At 36.8% G+C, this 21,876-nt stretch overlaps 1 protein-coding gene across 4 annotated transcripts in view; it reads right to left on the bottom strand.

The window, feature by feature from the left end:
• Window positions 1-21,876, bottom strand: part of LOC106869274 (nuclear pore membrane glycoprotein 210) — a 115,338-nt gene that overhangs the window by 42,193 nt on the left and 51,269 nt on the right. For all 4 annotated transcript variants that reach the window (XM_052968387.2, XM_089352464.1, XM_052968388.2 and 1 more), the window contains 10 exons: window positions 19,654-19,762; window positions 17,421-17,616; window positions 15,168-15,274; window positions 8,938-9,042; window positions 7,879-7,980; window positions 5,763-5,891; window positions 4,834-4,961; window positions 3,817-3,955; window positions 2,764-2,826; window positions 2,234-2,413 (listed from right to left, as the gene is read on the bottom strand). In XM_052968387.2, the coding sequence (XP_052824347.1) occupies window positions 2,234-2,413; window positions 2,764-2,826; window positions 3,817-3,955; window positions 4,834-4,961; window positions 5,763-5,891; window positions 7,879-7,980; window positions 8,938-9,042; window positions 15,168-15,274; window positions 17,421-17,616; window positions 19,654-19,762 (1,258 nt within the window). The remainder of the gene's footprint in view (window positions 1-2,233; window positions 2,414-2,763; window positions 2,827-3,816; window positions 3,956-4,833; window positions 4,962-5,762; window positions 5,892-7,878; window positions 7,981-8,937; window positions 9,043-15,167; window positions 15,275-17,420; window positions 17,617-19,653; window positions 19,763-21,876) is intronic.

Genomic DNA, 21,876 nt, shown 5'->3' with positions numbered 1-21,876 from the left:
ATATATATATATATATATATATATATATATATATATATATATATATATATATATATATATATATATATATATATATATAGAGAGAGAGAGAGAGAGAGAGAGAGAGAGAGGAGGGAGAGAGAGATAGAGAGACATACAGAGGAGAGAGGTGGGGGGTTAACTTAAGAAGCTTTCTAATGCTCACAGCACACAGAGAATCTTAGGAGTGAGATACGTAAAAAGGATCTAAGGAACTTAAGAGTAGAGTAAATTTACAATTGAAAATTGAGATTTATAGGTATACTAGCAGTATAACCCGACCTTGTCCGGGTGTGACTTATTATGCCATCTACGATAAGTCTTGCTAGCTGAAAATCAACTAAAAAAGAAAGCCTTACAACGAAAAAACCCTTATGATGTAAATATGTTCATAATTCAAAAGACGATGAAATTAATAGGGAAAGTCTGAAGGCTGTTTTGCGTTAAATTATTAAGCATACGTAAATTTCATCCGTGTAATTGGCTATAGAAATGCTTGTGCAAAACAACTTTTTGCGCTGCCCCTGATTATACATAGCAGGGTAATCCCTTTTCACAGGAGCTAGGATGGCAATTTGTGATGAAGCAATTGCTGGCGATCTGTTGCTAAACAGTTTTGCCAGAATTCTTTCAGATTGGGCAGAAGGTGTTGATGCACCATTTTGCATTATGTTCAAAGTAGCTACTGGAATGTGGTGAATTGCAGCAGTCTATGGCTGTCATTTTAAACCGGTTCCTGTCTTTCCCCAGCAAACTCTCTTCTTTGGAGGCATAATCTATGTATATATTAAACAGAACAACAAAAGTTATAATAGATGGGAGGGTCTGTAATTTTTCAGATTAACACCCGCACGATTACCCAACCCTAATCCTAAACCTAATCCTAACACTAACCCTAACCCTAAAAAACGTAACCGTAACATTAATCCTAAACACTAACCCTGACCCTAAAACCCTAACCCTAACACCCTACTGAAAATCGTGGTAAATTTACAAAACATTGACGAACATGAGTTATATTTTACTGAATGATTGTGTACTTGCACGTGTATGCTTTTGAGAGAGCGAGAGAGGAAGAAGTAGAGAGGGGGAGAGAAAGGAATAGGGGTAGTTAAAAGTTTTCTTATGACTGCTTCTCTTCACTGCCTATTACTTCATTAGAAATCTAAGGATGCACATAAGCACATAATAGAGAAAAATGAAGCAAATATGGACGACTTGCTCCGAAACACCACCGAGTGGAGAACACTTCTCAAAAATAACCTGCAGTTGTTTCCTTCAAAATTCCTACATGCTTGAAATGTACATACCTCAAGGTACATTTGTACAAAATTTCATGAAAAAATATTCATTTTCCTGGAAGTTAAGAGGAATTTAAGTGGAATTTCCGAATATTGTACCCCACCCCCTTCCAAAACACTTTCACCGAAAATCTTTGTATATTTGGAATCTACATAATAAATAATATATGCATAGAAAATTTCATTAAAAAATATTCATTTTTATGAAAGTTATGACCTTCCAAGGTTGGGGGATACAACTCTGTAGTTATGCCATCAATGTTTTGTAAATATACCACAATGTGAATGATTGTGTTTACTTGCACGTGTATACGTTTGAGAGAGCGAGAGAGGAAGAGGGGGAGAAATGAATAGAGATTGAGAGCAATGTGTATGTTGTTGTCACAGGTCATGTATGTGTGGTTGCGTGTGTTTTTACGTATCTATGTTATGAAAAATAGGTAAAAAATACTGAGATGAAAGTTTAATCTATGACGTTGTATGTATCACTTTCTCTCTCTCTCTCCCTCTCCCTCTTTTACTCTTACTCTCTATATTTTTATGTTGAGCGTGTGTGTAAGAATGGCGTTCCAGGTAGAAGGGATGAAATATAAAAGTTGCTAGAAACAACAGCCAAATCTCCCTTAAATCACACAAAGTAAACGGAATTTTAAAAATCTAATTACTGCACTGGAAAGTTCACATCGAGAAAATTCCATTGATGTAAAAATTTTTACGAAAAAGTGGAAAATGTGGATTTCTATAAAGTTTTAGAAAGGCTTCACACAGACACACAACTTCAGCTTTATATATTAAGATTATCTAAAACGTAGCCAAAGATAATATAACAATCAATAAATATAGTTCATAACTGATAATCAATAATTATGAGTCAGAAATTAGTAATTGATAGAAATGTGGTTCATTAAGTTTACCTCTGAATAGACAACTGGTTCATTATTATCTGGATGAAGGCCAACTGCTTGGCCAACTAGCTTTGTTGATCCCAGTTCCAGAGCTTCAACAAGTCCAATATTGGAAATGCTAGCCTTTGCAGAATTTTCCATAGAGAATTCGACAGATCCTTGGGTGCGTGGTCCACCAGTAGCTAGTATCTGAAAAATTGGAAATAGTAAATCTATCAACAACATCTTGCATATGTGAGTTCATGCTGGTACTACACAGATTTATATGCAGCTGTTTCCAACAGCAAGTCTATTAATTTCTTAATAATATTCAGATAATTTAATTTTCTATCGGCCAAATACATTTTTACCAATGACACTCCCAATTATCTCATTAATTTAATCACATAATCAAACATAGCTCTGATATCTTTGAATATTTTTAATTACTTTAGTTTCACAAGTTTTCATATGTCAAAGACACAAAAATTAAATATTTCCAGTAATACAGTTAAATGGGGGAAAAAAAACTTAGTAATGAAGTATAAATAGTTAATTACCTGATAGACAGCACCAATAATGAGAGTTAGGGTCCGGGGTCGTAGACGTAATGGTGGGAACACCTGAAACATATCAAACAACATCAGACTAAATCTAGCAGAAATCAGAATAAGCAATTTTACATAATAAAACTAAGTCTACAAAAGAGTTGTGAAGATATGTGACCGAGTGGTTAGGGTACTGAGTTTACAATCATAAGGTTGTAGGTTCAATTCCTAGACTTGGCAACATGGTCCTTGAGTACAACTGAATATGAGTATCAGCCTAGCACTCAAGCGGCCCACCTGCCAGCAGTCAGATCTTCAATGTTCTGCATGAGATTCATGAGATGAGAGGGCTCACAACTATATCAGCACCAAGAACAATGAACAAAGCAAAGCAAACCTATTTATGAGTTATGGCAATGGTTGTAGTTAGCAACAGACTGAGGGTGTAGCACAATATGGTTGATAACAATCTTGGAATCTTAGCAACTCACTCTAAACAATAGCAGAAAGAACCTTGGTCATTCTACTAGAGTCCTGTCCCAAACCAACTAAAGCCTTATGAACAAATTTGGGAGACAGACATTGATAGAAACCTGACATATATAGATGTGAGTGTGTACATGTCTCCTTGTTTTGAAATTACAGGATAGTTGTAAATGAGCATCACTGTCACACAAGCGTATCAGTGTCCAATTTTCTATGAAAACATGTCTGGCTATAAGGGTGGAAAGAAAAAATTACTCAGCAATAGGTGGGAGTTGGGGACAGGAAGGGTATCTGGTCTTAGAAAATCTACCTCAGCAAATTCCATCTGACTGATGCAAGCATGGAAAAATGGACATTAAAACAAAGATAGTGGTAGGCAAATGCTATGCAAAATACTAAAATTCTAACAAATTTAGAATCTAAAATACATACTTTATTGCTAATAATTTCCTAATCTATAAACCTCTTGGCAGCAGAGACTAATGTTTCAGATTTTTGTCATAAATAAGAGATAAATAATTGTATGAATTACCTGCTTCTTTAAATAAACAAAAAGAAACAATATATAATATACATTACCTCAATTGGTTTGGTTTTACTAAAGATTCTTTCTCCAGATTTCATTATTGCTGAGCAAGTAAGTGTGGTGTGACCGATATGTAAACCTTTGACAAGATACTGAGCTTCAGTTGAGTCACCTTTATCATCAAATGCTGGCCTACACAAAATAAAATGATATGCATATACATGTGCGTGAGAGTGTGTATGTGTGTGGGGGGGCAATGAGTTTGCTTCACATCTATGTAGCTATGGGTTCCCTCCTACTACACGGCATATTAGGGAAGTGTAAACATGCATCTGTGTGTTTGTGTGCATGTGTCACTATATATATATATTTGTATGTGCGTGAGTGTGTGTATATATGTATGTATAACAAAACAAGGAAATAGAAATTGTTTTTTGGTATTATTTATTCACCATTACACACGTTTCATTTGCTAATAGGAAGTACAAAAATTTACATGATAGACATATATGGAATTTTGATAGGAAATTCCTTACATGTCTATCTAACATGTAAAACTTTGTAATTCCTATTAGCAAATGAAACATGAGTAATGGAGAATAAATAATACCAAAAAATTTCCATTTTCCTGATTTGTTATATAACTCTGCAAATAATATTTTCCCAATTCTCAACTTTAATAGGTGTTTTGGTTAACATACAATAGTAACTATGGATACATATTGATTGTAATAATGGAATAAGCAATTGTGCTTCAAGAGGAAACAGCTGGGATTTACCCTAACTACCTATATAATATGTATGTGTACATAACCCATGCCAGTCTGGACAATGGATGTGAAATGATGATGACGATACACATATTGTTGACCTTACTAGTGCCAGTAGCATGAAAGAAACACCAAGTACACACTGTAAAATGGTTCACATTAAGAAGGGCATCCAGCTATAAAAACCATGCTAAAGCTGACACCAGGTCTCAGTGCAGCCTTTTCCAGTGCAGGCTAGCATGTAAAATAGACATTAAATGGTGATGAAAATGAGTTACTTAATTAGCTGACTATACTTACTGCACAGAGAGAATGTCAGATTCTGTGGAAAGTGTTACATTCATGAGGTGGTAAAACTTGGCTGAAAGTGGTTTACCATTGATGTCTAAGATGTTCACTTTGGCTATTATATCTTTACCAAGTTCAACCTACAGAAACACAAAATAAAAATCATTTAGTTTACTGAGAGAAACCTTAAAAGGAAGAGATACAAACAAAACCAAAACCCTGCTGTCACTGCTACCACTACCGCCTTTTAGATTTGTTGATTTGTTACTTGCGCCAAGACAATTGTCTACTGGCAGGAAATAACAGAATCTACTCTTGATTGCATAGATTCACAACTTCTATAATTACAGGTTTTCATTCTTGTAATCTAGCTATTTCAATTCATATCATATTGTTAAATCTTCCTGGGAAAGACATAAATGTCTCAGCTCCCTTTCTCTGAAATATGAAGGGCTTCATGCCCACAGAGAGAAGTCAATGAAAAACCATTTCCATGTACTTTCCAGGGTATATTAAAGTCACAATAAACCAGATAAAGAACAAGAAATAAAAATAAAAATACAGAACAAATCATTTCAGAACCTCCAAATGCTGTAAGTATAGAGATTAATGAGAGAGTAGGAGAGCTGTGTATTTATTTATAAATAATGTGCACTTCTAATTATGAGATATGACATTTTGGAAAAAATACCTTTTGTGTATAATATACAGTTCTCATCCAGTTGTTGTATATAATGCACACCTCTAATATTTAGGATTAAAACTCTGCAGATACCCTTGTACACATTGTAAAGTGGTTGATACTCAGAGGGGCATTCAGCCATATAAACCATACCAAAAGTGGAACATTAGAGCTAGACATAGTCTTCCAATCCATACCAGCATAGAAAACAACAATAAAGTAATGTTGATGATGAATGGTGATATAAAAAGATACTTACCTTGTCAATGACATAAAGATGAATGTAACCAACTCCAGATACTTGAGCCATGGTCGAAGGAGGATGTGACAAATCCAAGCAGAGATCGTGAACCTTCACTTGAGTCATTCCATCAAGTTTGGGTATCACCTAAACAACAAAATACACTTGATATTTTAACCAGAAAGAACAATGTAACAAAAGATAATAAACTGAGTATTTCTATCCCTAACATTCATGTTTCTCACTCTGTAAAGAGGCTGGAAAACAAGCAGTGATGTGAGGTCATGAGATCCTTTAGTTCTAAAAGACATAGCTCTCTAGTGCTAGTGCCAAAAAAAAAAAAAAAAAGCATCCAGTACACTCTATAAAGTGACTGGCATTACAGGGCATCCAGCTGTAGATACCTAACAAAAAATGAAACAAAAGATGAAGTCTCCCAACTCATCTAGGTAGGCAGGCCTCTCAAATATATGCTGACTGACCCATGGCAAACCATCAAAACCAAAGCAACAGGGAAAGAGGACACAAAACAATGATGAAGACAATGATGATCACATATGTTCTGACTTCAAATGCTAATTTTTACAATGGAAAATTGTTTTATTTCACATGTAATTTTCCTTTGTTTGTTGCATACATTATCTATACAATAACAGAGTGATGTTTTAGGATTACAGATAATTACTGGAGTAGTTAGCTTTACAGCTGTTGGACAACCAATCAAGTCACTGACCACACTCCACTCAACTGTGAGGAAGAAATAAAACCTTTATTGTCATCCTGATGAACTTGAGTAAACCTCATAGTGGAGCAGTATCAAACATGTCTTGTCAAGCCCCATATCAATTTGACATAAAAAAATTTATTTTTTAATTTTTAAAATATTCTGTAATATATCTAAATCACTGGCATGCATTTTGAGTCAAAGCCCAAAAAGAGTCATGATTTACAGCAGTTTTCACGTATGTCGTTGCTGCCCCTTAGGAACCAATGCTATCTCAAACAATGTGCCCTATTTTCCTTTCACTTTGTCTGTACATGTTGAGTCAAGCAGCAGATTTTTCTTCCTTCAAATTTATGCTTCTGTTAGTCCAAATGGATTCTAGTGATATGATACTGAAAGGTTTTGTAGGTAAAACAGTGCAAGCTTTCTATCAAGCATTAGCCTTTTCAAGTAATATATGCATTCATTTTGACAATTTCTATTCTTGTTCTCACTCTAAAGACTCTTATTTCACCCTTTAGCATTAAGATTACTCTGCTAAATGAAATACTTGTTTATTCACATTGTTTTGAATTTATCATGCATTAGATTCAAGACTTTGATGATATGATTGTTTACTTTTAGAATGACATTGCAGGATAGGTGCAAGAGGCTGGATCTGGCCAGTTTGAACATAAACTCAGTAGAATATTTGGGATGCATATGGCCAGTTTAAATGCTAAAGGGTTAATAGGAATGAATATAGATACAAACATATATGTTGGTTAGAGGTGAGTTTTTCCTCCAAATATCCCTGCACACAATCTTTACAAACACTTTATACTATTTCTTTTCTAACACTTCTTATATTTCTTGGTGAGAATCCAACTTTCAGCACTATAACAAAACTAACTCTCAGGATCTTGACTGAAGGTTACATGGACAGCTCATTTAACCAACGAGAGCAGCTTTAACAACATCCACCCAAAGTGACTGGGAAGAGTCAGCAGAGAAGAGCGAGAATTACTGATCACTGCATCAGGCATCCGGCAAAACCCGTGTATCAACTGGTCTTATGGCCATTAGTTGAAGGAAGAAGCAACATCTAACCTATGTGGACAACTTGCTTCAGGACAGTGGAATGACAGATGTGCTCATATGACATGACATGGGTGTGTACACAGATGGTGTGCTCACATGAAATCAGTGAAGCATCCAGGAGGACGGCCAAACTAAACTAAACTAAACTAACTGTTATAATGTACAATGACCTCTTCATGCATTTACTTTGGTCTACACTAGTAACAGGGTTTTTAGAAATCATTAACTCTATCTGGCCCACAAGATCTAGTTTATGCTTTAATTTGGTCCACAAAATCAAATGAGTTTGACACTCCTGACCCACGTTATGAGAGTTACATCCACACTTACTTGTATTGTGTTGTTATGGTTGATAAGTCTGACATCCACAAATGACGTAGGAACTGATTCAACATGGAAATACCCAGAGCCTTTATTGATCTTCAAGTAAGCCTAGAAGTAAAGAAAAAAAGCCATTATTCCTACAGTTGTCATCTTTTAATGATGTGTTTTTATGACTAAATAATCACAAATAACAGTTCTTTTTTTTTTTTAAATGCAAGGGGTGCTGAAAAGTTCCTGGCTTTGGGTAAAAGAAAATACAGGAGGATCAGTTAATTATGATTTTATTTAGCATATTCCCCTCTCAGAATCACACACTTATTGCAGTGGTCCTTCAGTTTTTTTCAGTCTTGTAAAAGAACTAAGAAGGTTGGTCCTCCAGCCAGGCCTTTTGCAGTACTCTTAAAGCCAGGAATTTTTCATCACCCCACTCATATTAGATTTCTTCATTGATGTTGGTAATAATGAATGACTGAAGTAAAATTTATAGATGGTGTAAGGGACACAACAATCATGATGATGGAAGTAGTAGTGATGAAAATGGTGGTATTAATGATGGCAGCACTAGGGATTACAATGGTGATTGTAATGATAATGATAGTGGTAGTAAAAACGATGACGGTAATGTGGTGGTGATGATGACGAATGGTTGCAATGGTGATGATGAGTGGTGATGGTTGTGATGGTGGTGATGATGAGTGGTTGTGATGACAATGGTGGTGATGGCTGAAATGATAATAAATCTTGCAATAATGGTGGTAGTGACTCCAAGGATGGTTGTGCTTGCACTGATGATAGTGGTGGTGGTGATGACGCTAAGATGGTGGTGATTGTCATGGTTGCAGTGGTGGTAGTAGTGCTGATGATGGTGATGGCACAAAAGTAATTAAACTAAGCCAAGAAAGAAATAAGAAATGAAAACTTGCAATACATTTAATGCAGCACAAACAAAAGTAGGTAGCATATATTTAAAAAAAACCTTATCAAGGAAGATTATTATTATTATTATTATTATAAAACTTGGGGTTACAATAAAGTAATATAAAAACAAATGTTAAAAAAACTTACTTTATTAGAAGGATGGTTGAATATTGATAAGGAGTCCGGTGTTATGAAAGGTCCTTCAACAAGATTTAACTCAAGAGACTGGCTTATCATTCCTCGCAGCCGCGACTAAAAAAAACAATATGTATATATTCAGGTACATAAGTTAGAAATATTATGTACATGTACAACTAAGATTTAGAATTACAGCCGGATATTTTCTATAATTATTAATACAGGTGTAGGAGTGGTTGTGTGGTAAGTAGCTCGCTTACCAACCACATGGTTCCGGGTTCATTCCCACTGCGTGACACCTTGGGCAAGTGTCTTCTACTATAGCCTCAGGCCGACCAAAGCTTTGTGGGTGGATTTGGTAGACGGAAACTGAAAGAAGCCCGTCGTATATATGTATATATGTATGTGTGTGTGTGTTTATGTTTGTGTGTCTGTGTTTGTCCCCCCAACGTCGCTTGACAACCGATGGTGGTGTGTTTATGTCCCCGTAACTTAGCGGTTCAGCAAAAGAGACCGATAGAATAAGCACTAGGCTTTCAAAGAATAAGTCCTGGGGTCGATTTGGTCGACTAAAGGCGGTGCTCCAGCATGGCTGCAGTCAAATAACTGAAACAAGTAAAAGAAAAGAAAAGAAAGAAGAATACCAAAGAGAAAAGTTACTGAAAAGAAAAAAACTGAGTATGTTCATTCAAAGTAACAAAGATTTTTTCTCACTCACCCTAACAACATTTGTTTTTCCAGTCTAAAACCGTTCATGCAAATACATATTAAGTGTGTGGCAACTGAACAATTTTCCTGTTGCTTAGCCTTGTGTTTTTCAAGTAATGAATATTTTTTCCCCTATTCTACTCATCTTTGAAAGTGCAGAGCAACAAGATGAGTAGTCAACAGGGAATATCAACAAATGTCACCACTTTATTTTTGCTTAATGATGGAATGAAACTTGATAATTGATGATGACATATGTGTCATCATGATCATCATTGTTTAATATCTATGCTTCTTGCTGGTATAGGTTGTACAGTTTGACAGAGTCCAAAAGGGTTGCACCATCTTCTATTGTCTATTTTGGCATGATTTCTATAGCTGGGTGCCATCCTAACACCAACAACTTTACAGTATGTATGGAATATTATTTTACGTGGAACCAGCACTAGTAAGGCCAACGTGCTGCTTGCAAGATTATGAACGCTGAGAGAAATAGCTTTATGCGTGGCAATCAGGGTTTAACATATGGAAGAGAAGCCAGAGCAGAACAGGTTTCTTGTTGTAGAAGGGGCTACGTAACTACACACAGTTTAGAAGGGTAAAGGTGATCAGGGTGGAGCTGAGAAGAGATAAAAATAGTAATGATGTTTTGGTGGACCAAATGATGCTAAGATGGAGAGGTAGAGAAAAGAAGAGGTGACAACTGGAGAGAATGGGTATGGTTAGGGGTGGATGTACTGAATGGTGTATAAGGATGGTAGGATGGCCAATGATGCAAAGGGATGAACAACAGCAGAATAGTAAAGATGATGCAGTAAACTGGGGAAGGATGATAGCTCACTCCCTCTCTCAAAATATATATACATATATATATTAGTCAATTCAAATAAATGAATAAAATTAACAGACAAGAGGACATGCACAAGAATTGTATTAGCTTGATGCTCAATGAAATGAGAGACTTTAATGTTTCAAGCATAGCTCTTCATCAGAGGGGAGAAAGAGAAAAGCCCAAAGGAAAAGAAATTACCAACAGCACAGACCTGAAATAGAAAGAGATAGAGAAAGTGGTTTTTTGGGATAGGAGAGTTAGAAGATGGTGTGTGTGTGTGTGTGTGTGTGTGTGTGTGTGTGTGTGTGTGTGTGTGAGAGAGAGAGAGAGAGAGAGAGAGAGAGAGAGAGAGAGAGAGAGAGAGAGAGAGAGAGAGAGGGAGAGAGAGAGAGAGAGAGAGAGAGAGAGAGAAAGAGAGAGAGCATGTGTGTATGAGTCAACTAGCAGGTGTTTGATTCAGTCAAAGGAGATGAAGAATGTGTCAGTGGGTACACACACACACACAGCTGTTATGCAATACCTCAATAATATGTATTCATCTAACACATGCTAGCATGAAAAATGGTAAAATAAAAACAACGAATAAATCTGTGATGGTGAAGCCATTTATGGGCTAGACTATATATATATATATATATATCATCATTTAACGTCCATTGTCCATGCTAGCATGGGCTGGACGGTTTCACAGGCTGGTCTGCTGAAAGGCTGTGCCAGGCTCCCGTCTGATTTGGCATAATTTTCTACAGATGGATGCCCTTCTTAACACTAACCACTCCAAGAGTGTAATAGGTGCTTTACGTGCCACTGACATGGGTGCCATTTGCATGACACCAGTATTTACCACAACTGCAACTATGCTTGGCTTGATGGGTCTTCTCAAGCACAACAGTGCCAAAGGTCTTGGTCATTGCCTCCATGAGGCCCAACACTCAAAAGGAACTCAGCCACTTTGCCTCCCTCAGGTCCAATGTTCAAAGGTTGATTTTTTATGTGCCACCAGCATAGGTGCACTTGGCTTGACGGGTCTTCTTAAGCAGAGCATATCACCAAAGGTCTTGGTCACTAGTCATTCTCTCTGTGAGGTTCAAAGTTCAAAGCTCATGCTTCACCACCTTGTTCCGTACCTTCCTGGGTCTACCTTTACCACAGGTTCCCTCCACATTTAGAGATTGGCACTTCTTTACACAGCTGTCCTCGTCCATACGCATCACCTGACCATACCAGCACAGTCGTCTCTCTTGCACACCACATTTAATTCCTCTTATGCCTAACTTTTCTCTCAAGATGCTTACACTCTGTCAAGCATGCACATCTTGCAAAGTATACTGGCTTCATTTCTCTCAAGCCTACGCATGTCCTCGGCTGCCATAGCCCATGTTTCACTGCCATGCAGTATAACTGTTCACAAACAGGCATCAATCTGCCTTTCACTTGAGAGGGAGGCCCTCTGTTGCCAGCAGGGATAGGAGCTCTCTAAACTTTGCCCAACCTAATCTTATTCTCACATTCATACATATGTGTGTGTGTGTGTGTGTGTGTGTGTGTGTGTGTGTGTGTGTGTGTGTAATGGTAAAAAGTTACATGGGAAGACTGAAGAACCATTCAGGAAACATCACACAAAGAACATGGACAAGCTCTCTCTCCCACACACTGCTGCTTTGGAACTAAAGCTGATGATGATAAAGCGCCGAGCATGTGTTGGGAGGTAGACAGTGACACAAAACTAATTCCAACACTAATGCTACTACATATTCATCATCATCATCATCATCGTTTAACGTCCGCTTTCCATGCTAGCATGGGTTGGACGATTTGACTGAGGACTGGTGAAACCGGATGGCAACACCAGGCTCCAGTCTGATTTGGCAGAGTTTCTACAGCTGGATGCCCTTCCTAACGCCAACCACTCAGAGAGTGTAGTGGGTGCTTTTACGTGTCACCCGCACGAAAACGGCCACGCTCGAAATGGTGTCTTTTATGTGCCACCCACACAAGCCAGTCCAGGGGCGCTGGCAACGATCTCGCTCGAAAATCCTACAGGAGCCAGTCAGGCGGTACTGGCAACGGCCACGCTCAAAATGGTGCATCTCATGTGCCACCCGCACAAGAACCAGTCCAGGGGCACTGGCAACGATCTTACTTGGCTTGCCGGGTCTTCTCACGCACAGCACATTTCCAAAGGTCTCGGTCCGTAGTCATCGCCTCGGTGAGATATATATATTTATATATATATATATATATATATATATATATATATATATAAAGTTAATTGCAGAATAAAACCGTTAAGTCATCCACTCGAAAAGCCGTAGCCCACCAATGACCACATATAAGAAGTACAACATAGACCACAAAAACCAAATTAGTAAAGGGAGGTCAAAATTTTTATATATAAGAATAAAAATCGATTAAAAATACAATAGAATAATATAAATAAATAAACAGTGATTAAAAATATTAGAGACTGGTACAAATACAGTAGAATAAATATATATATATATATATATATATATAGAAAAAAATATAGAGAAAAAATACATAGGGAGACTTAGCAACAGTTATTTCGCTGAGGCCAATAGCCAATAAAAAAATTTTTTTTTTTAAATTCAAGACAAGTAGTACGAAAGTTCAACTACCTCCCTCATGACAGCAAATTTAGTAGCTAAAATCCAATTTCATAAACAGGAATACCGAAGCGCACGGGACAAAACAACAACAGAACATCCAAAGTGTGGCAAAGTAAAATCCATATTTCACCATTCCGCAGGTAACATCAGTAAAGTCAAACCATAAACATCATTTACAGTGGATTACGAGTATAGGTGGAACACAAACACAGAACACCTATGGCCATTTCGGGGGTATATCACCGTATTTAATGCACAATAGAGCACAAATTGGTGATAACCCCTTCTTCAGGATAAAAAAAGACACACAGACATCAACGAAGTCACCAGTCAAAAGCATTATAATTATGAGAGCAAGCTTAAATAAATAATAATATGAACTAGACCAAAAAGAAAAAAAAAAAAATCTAATTTTTAGTATACCCTTTAGAATAGTCAGGCAGGTTTGGTAACTAAAACTATTAGGTTTCAAATCCAACGTAAACCATGATAAAAAAATAAATACTACCATTGTATCCATATTTTTATTATTATTTTAATATCAATTATTTTTGTCTATTTATTTACTTCTATCATTACCATTACTATCACCATTACTACCATTATTACCACTACTAACACTATTATTTTTGTTCTTATTCCTATTTTTATATAGTTTTAGGAAGGTGGAGGAAAATTTATGATTGCAAAAAGGGATTACCTCGATAAACTTATTCAAGGTTTTCGGCCCAAAAGACCTAAGAATGGAAAGGGATTCCCTAATGCATAATAAGCACTTGCTAATATTAGCCCTAAATTGGGGGGGTTCTAGATAAGATTGACCATTCAAGATAGTACTTCTTATTCCTCCTCTTGAGGTCATGTAGGTAAGAGGCGAGTGTTGTGGAATTATAATATTTCTCATTAGAAAAGGAACTTGTGCGCCCAATACCTGGCTTTGTGCATTAAATACGGTGATATACCCCCGAAATGGCCATAGGTGTTCTGTGTTTGTGTTCCACCTATACTCGTAATCCACTGTAAATGATGTTTATGGTTTGACTTTACTGATGTTACCTGCGGAATGGTGAAACTTGGATTTTACTTTGCCACACTTAGGATGTTCTGTTGCTGTTTTGTCCCGTGCGCTTCGGTATTCCTGTTTATGAAATTGGATTTTACCTACTAAATTTGCTGTCATGAGGGAGGTAGTTGAACTTTCGTACTACTTGTCTTGAATTCTTTTTTCTTTTTCTTTTTTTATTGGCCTCAGCGAACGAACTGTTGCTACGTCTCCCTATCTATTATTCTTTTTCTCTATATTTTTTCTATATATATATATATATATTTTTAGTCTACTGTATTTGTACCAGTCTCTAATATTTTTAATCAATTTTTAATTGCTGTTTATTTATTTATTTATATTATTCTATTGTATTTTTAATCGATTTTTATTCTTATGTATAAAAATTTTGACCTCCCTTTACTAATTTGGTTTTGTGGTCTATGTTGTACTTCTTATATGTGGTCATTGGTGGGATACGGCTTTTCGAGTCGATGACCTAACGGTTTTATTCTGCAATAAACTTTGTACCTATGTCTCAACTAGTTTGAGCACTTCGTTTACAGCCTTGGATAAATTCCTGGTTTTCTAATACAAAACTGTTAATATTGAATAATTATATATATATATATATATATATATATCTTTTGCTAGTTTCTATATTATTGTTGTTTTCCTTGTAGAGTAAAATCTTTGACAAGGTTTCAATTTCTGATCAAAACAGACTCAATTCACACAGATTGCCATTTTAGATAAAGACCAAATATTCTGCACCAATCCTTTTATCCTTCACAACAAAATTCTGAAACTTACATTGCTCACAATTAATATCCCCCTTTGTTCCTACCAGTCAACACAAAACAAAAAAAATCAATAAATATTAAAAACAAGCTTCAAACTCCATAATCAACTGAACGTATAACTCTTCCCAATGGGAGAGCTTTTTTGTTAGTAGTTCCAGTCTGTTAAGAATGTGTCTTTTAACATAACAAAAACTTTTGAAATAGTTCTAGTTTGAATTACTTACATGAAGTGGAATTCGGTAATGAGACAGGTACCTAGAGATATAGTGTTGACAGGAAACAGTTAAAATCACTGCACCAGGCTTACCAAACATTCCCACAACTTGGTAACCTGAAGAATAAGAAAATAAAAATAACATTTCCAATCACTCACAGACACACCATCACCATCATCATTATCACAATATTTACAAGTATGGGACAATATGAGATTTGAGTGAGATGTACATGAGCATATGTGCTTCATATAAGAGCTTGATATAAATGCTGGTTGGCTGATTTTTCCAGTTACACTTTACATGGTATAGAGAGAGAGGGAGGGGAAGAGAAAGTAAAAGATAAAACAAGCGCCTAGTATGTGCAGGATGGGTGCACATACCAGGCTTGATGGCAGGTAATGAGTAAAAAAACACTACAAATATAAGCACAGCTGGTTTCTAACAATTCCATACAAATTTCTGAAATCTTCAATGTTAGTTATTTTTACAGAATAAACAGGTGTGGCAGTAGTTGCAGGCATGGCTGTGTGGTTAAGACGTTTGCTTCCCAACCATGAAGACTTGGGTTCAGCCCTAATGCACTGCACCTGATGCTAAAGTCTTCTGCTATAACCTCTGGCCAACCAAGGCTTTGTGAGCTTAAAGAAGCACAATGCTAATGTTTGTATCTCCTTACTCTGACATTACATGATATTGTATATGAAGGTCACCATCACACAAGCAAAGTTGTTTGTTTCCAGTCTTGTGGCTACGGGGAAATATTACCTTGTTCAGAAACAGGTGAGAGCTGGTGACAGGCAGGGTGTCTAGCCATAGAAATATCTGCAGCAACAAAATTCCATCTGACCCATGCAAGTGTGGAAAAGTGTACCTTAAATGATGATGATGACTTCACTTTTATTTGAAATTATTTATCATCATCATCATCATTTAATATTGTATTCATGAGCAAAACACTTTGTTTCATGAGCCAGTCTACTCAAATATAAATTAGCTCCAGCAATAGCCAAGAAGTCAAACCCTAGGATTCATAAGGTCAGAGCTTAATCTGGTTCCAGTGGTGTATAAGTGACTGAAATTACAATACTTGCTGCTGACCATCCCACTAACTTTCGGCAGACCTCCATAAAGGCATTCATTTGTCATATGTTGCTGCCATTTAGGGCCATTTGTAGCATTTTGTGTTGCATCCATTTAGCCTGTTTGATAATTCCCTTGTCAGTATCCATGTTTCACTGCCATATAATAGTACTGATTCAATAGATGCAATGAACAGCTTAATAATCATAGCAAGAATAATTGGGATGCCACATGCTCCAGTGGCAACTTTGTGTGGTCAGTTAATGACTGACCAGAAATCCATATAACCTTTTTTTATACCACCTGAGACTACTCATGATACAAACTTCCTGTTATAAAGTGATCTAAATTAAATTCTAGCAAAATTTCATATTAATTTGTTTCAAAGTATTTAAGGAGTGGAATGTACAATTTCCTGCATGTCAGACTGCATCATGGCCCCAGCAGACAAAATGGGAAAAGGCTGTCCCGAAGGATAGCGAGGGAGATGCACAGGTACAACCACTCGGACCCACAGTGCTCACACCTGTAGACAGCCAACTCTGTCCTGATAGCAGTGAGAAGGAAAATGGTCTGGGGGCCAAGAACACCAAAGGTCTATATCAACCACCGATACTGGCTCGACTATAAACCTGTCAGAGAGTGACTGATACTTTGACAGTTTGCTATTCTCAGTTGTTCATCAACCCTGGGTTGGTAGCTGACCACAGCAAGTTGCTGCTGAAGAAGGTTTCACAGCATGTGGCATCCCAGATGAAGGGCCTTCTGCCATAGAATGAGAAAATTGTCATAATGTCAGGCCTTTTACCATCTCCTCAGTCTAGCCCTACTGGCTCAAGTTGGGAACAGAAGACTACAACATGCTCCACTCCTTAAATACTTCATAAGATATAAAGCAAAATTTCTCCAGCAGTTAGTGTATAAATGGTCCTAGAGCAGAAAAATGACTGTCTGCATATTTGTTTCAAATACTAGATTAAATAATCAGTTTTTTTTTACTAAACTTTTCATTATATTCAAAAATAAATTGAAACTAAAGTCATGGAGTTCAACAGAAATATTGTAACAAAAGGGTTAATCAAGAGACCAAGGGACTAAACAATAACTAGCTAAGGCTAGAAGAGAACACCCTCCCTATTTAAGACGAAGCAGAAAGAGGTGAAAGAAATGTGAACTTACCAACAGCTGAAACCTTAGAAGTTCTATCAGAAATGTCTGTCTCTATTCTCATTGGCTCAGCTAAGTTGAGGGAGGCCAATGATGTGTCGGACAACTTCCAGTCAAACTTGAGGGATGAAAAGTTGTCAAATTTATGTCCTTGATTATCAGTGACAGTCAACAGGACTGTCAAGTCTTGCTTGCAGTGAACTGGAATCTATAATGAAATAAACATCCACATATATAAATAAACATATAATCTCACAAGTACAAGCAGGCCTACACAGGTAAGCATACAAATGCGAGTGCGCACAAGCACACACATACAAATACATGTGTGGCACATAAATGTGCATATGCATGCACCAATACACAGCTCACACTTATATGCACACTCTCAAATACATTCTCATCATCATCATTTTCATTTCTACATAAAACTGAACCAAAGAATTATAGATAAAAAAATGATACTATAATGGACAGTAAAACTGAACATTTAGTAAATTATGTACATGATAATAATGATGATTTCAAATTTAAATTTATTAAAAGTTTAATAATGCTAACATTAGTAGCATTAATAACTACCAGTATCTGTAATCACAACCATTAAATGATTCATATACACATCACTTCGCAAAAACAATTTTGAACTTACAAATTTCTTTTCTATAACACACGCTATGTCATTTCTAAACTCATTGAAACACAGTGTTACATTCTGGTAATTGTAACTATGGTTTCATATATTCATAGCTGCCCAAACTGACTAAAGCCTATTTCAACCAACTTGTAAACAGAGACAATAAAGAGTTGTGGGAGGAGGTATTTCATTAGGTTAAATTGAACTCAAACCCACTGCCATAGGCAGGCGTTAGAAAGGGCATCCAGCTGTAGAAACTCTGCCAGATCAGATTGGAGCCTGATGCAGCCATCTGGCTCACCAGTCCCCAGTCAAACCGTCCAACTCATGCCAGCATGGAAAGTGGACGTTAAACGATGATGATGATCTTACAATGAGGTATTTACTAAGCACTTGATATTATGGAAACTGAAATATTTATAATTGCTTAAGCGTCAGCTGCTATTACTGGAGTCAACCCATGAAAGGGGAAGATCAAGGACAATGTAGAAATAAGTAATGAGATTAAATGACAAAATAAGAAAATTAAGATGATTGCTGATATATTTCACAGCAGATTTCTTTATCAAAAGCAGCATAGAAAATGAATGAGGGTGATTATATATATATATATATATATATATATATATATATACATATATATATATAGTCAGTAGAAATCCATTTCCTGTTTACAATGTGCAACACTTGGAAACTGGGATTTATCTTAATCTTTGTTGCCACTCTGTATTGTGACATCACTTCCCAGAAAGACTGGTGGCTGTAGTTAATCATCCTTATCATCATCACTGTTGTTTTAATGCCCACTTCTTTGTGCTTCCAAGGTCAAGACAGAATTTTGTTGAGGCAAATTTTCTACAGCCAGATGCCCTTCCTGTCACCGATTTCCAAGTAAGGTAATATTTCCTCATGGCCAGATATGTTTCTATAGAAGATTGGAAACAAAGGACACTACTTGCATGACGGTAAAACACATATGTAACTATGACATGATGCCAAAGTAAGAAGACAGTAACAACACATACACACACTTTCATATGATGGGCGTCTTTCAGTTTCCATCTACTAAATCCATTTACAAGGCTTTGGTCAGCCCAGGGCTATAGCAAAAGACACTTGCACAAGGTGATGGGCAGTGAAACTGAACATGAAACCATGTGGTTGGGAAGTAAACCTATGCCCATAATCATCATCATGTAGCATCTGCTTTCCATGCTGCCATGGATTAGATGGTTTGACTGAAACTGGTAAACTGGAGAGCTGCACCAGTTCCAATCTGATTTGGCATGGTTTCTATGGCTGGATGCCCTTCCTAATGCCAACCACTCATGGTGTTTTTTACATGCCACTGGCACAGGTGCCTGTTACGTGACACTGGCATCAGCCACATCTATGATTTCACTTAGCTTGACGAGTCTTCTCAATCACTGCATATCGCCAAAGGTCTCAGTCACTTATCACCTCCATGAGACCAAACATTCAAAGAGCTTGCTTCACCACCTTATCCCATGTCTTGCAGGGTCTACCTCTTCCACATGTTCCCTCTAAAGTTAGAGATCAGTGCTTTTTTACAGATGATATGTAATATTGTAAAAGGAAATAACTTACAACTTGATTAGAATCCAAGAAAACAGGACATGGTGGCAGATCTGACTGTCTAGAAATAGTTGAGACTTGTGGTTGTAGATGAAGACTAACAGGTTCAGCACAGATAAATCTGAAATATGAAATTACGGTGGTTTTGAACATTATTAATATTTACTAAAATGTACACAAATAATTACTGAAACATATTGGAGCTGTAATTCCAGCTTCCACTTCTTGTAGAAATCTGAAAGATTTTTTTGTCATGATGTCTGAAATAACTAGAAATCCAACTGAAACAGGTTTCAACATAAAAACATAGAAAAGTTCATTAACCCCCAACCCTACTCACAACCTGCACCTTCTCCTCCAGTTGATATTCACAACTGCCCAGACTTCCACCTGTACCACTAACTGCATTTCTTTGTAGTTCCATTTATATTGTAGCAAACTCATAAGAGGGGGAGAGAGAACGTAGGTTCATTTGCCCGAACAGGAGAAATTATTGATTTCCCATTGGTTAAAAATTACTGCCCATATATGAATTCTGAACTTTCGTGAAGAAGTCTTTCACAAAGTACGGTTCTAGAATTTGTGTATGAGCAGTTATAAAGACCTTGATTTTAGAGAAACTCTCCAGTGATCATTGGACTGTCACTCAAATCCACAACACTCACTCTCAAGTGATCGTTGGGTTGTCAATCAAATCTACGACACTCACCCTTTTGAGTATCAGCTAATATTTATGCCATGTTCAATACTCAAATCGAACAATATTGAATTGTTGTGAACTCTAGTAGTTAGAATGAAAGATTAGTTAGTGTAAATTTTAAGTCATAATTCTCTACGACAAAATGACTTTACTTTCTAACTGTTCTATAAATGCTAAATGTACCTAATAAACTAATGCAGAAATTTATTTCCTTTTATTTCACATTCTTTCAACTTGTTAAATTTATTTCTGTATTTATGAAACTGTATATTTTTAATGTAATGGTCAAAAGAATACGAATCCGTATCTTCAACATACATGCATGTATTGAACGCACGTTCAGCGTCTTGGTATGCATAATTCATCATAACATTTACGCAGCCTGAATTAAGAGTTATGCATAGTGATAAATACTTATAATTAAGTTATGAGTGACGAGATTATCATCATAGCTTTTTAATTAAGAAGTAATATTTGTTAAACCTTACAATCGAAAACATTATAAACAAGATATAGTATTCACTCCCCGACTGTCAGCACAATATCTATCTGTCATTCTCCTTTCACATTCTTGCAGTCTTACATACCAACTCGTACCAATTCTCTTATTTTCATCTTTCTGTAACTTGAAGATACACTCTGACACATCTTCACCAACAATTTCTCTCTTTTCCAACTGGGGTAACCATGGATCTCATCTACTGTAAGACAAGTGTTCCTGCCCTTCTATCATACTTTAACTTCCTCATCACCTAGCATAATGATACCTCCCTCAAAACTATTCACCACCCTTTGGCTGAGAGTCTTGTTTTGTGAGTTCAGACCTCATTAGCACTGATGCCACATAAAATAGCACCCAGTACACTTTGTAAAGTAGTTGACTTTTTTGTTGCTTTCACAAATTCCTATGACTCTGTCACCATCCAATTCCATTTTTATGAATTTCAATTAGGAGCTTGAGTTACCATCTTTCTTTAGCTGATTACATAACCATGGATGCCGCCCTTATGGATGCATGGCAGTTACTTTCTTGATAGAGCTCGGAGATCCTGTCAGTTGATCCAGGATCCCTCTGCTCAACATTAATGTAAGAAGAACAGATGGCTGAGTTGAGTTCTGCTACCTCTTCACAATCCATCATGCTGCAGTCCCATCACTTCCCACATCCCTAATAGAGTGACTGAACAGATCCTATACCTTGCCACAGGGCAGCCCATAATTATGCAGGGCATGGTTGTCACTCTGTGAGATACTTTCAGAATACCAACAAACCTTAGGAGGGTATACATTAGGGAGGGTATATAGCCAAAGAAACCATGCCATTGAAAACACTGGAGTTTGGTGCAGTCTTCTGGCTCACCAGCTCCTGTCAAACTGCCCAACCCATACCAGCATGGAAAACATGCTAAATGACAATGATGTCACTGGTACTCATTTTCAGTTGAGCAGTCTGAAGTAATGTAAAATGAAGTGCCTTGTTCAAGGATTCAATGTGCCACTCAATGAGAACTGAACCCACCACAACATGATCCATA

This window comes from Octopus bimaculoides, chromosome 5 (genome assembly GCF_046866305.1).
Source record: "Octopus bimaculoides isolate indiv1 chromosome 5, ASM4686630v1, whole genome shotgun sequence".
Classification (NCBI taxonomy): Eukaryota; Metazoa; Mollusca; class Cephalopoda; order Octopoda; family Octopodidae; genus Octopus; species Octopus bimaculoides.
This window is presented reverse-complemented; position numbering and strand designations above follow the sequence as displayed.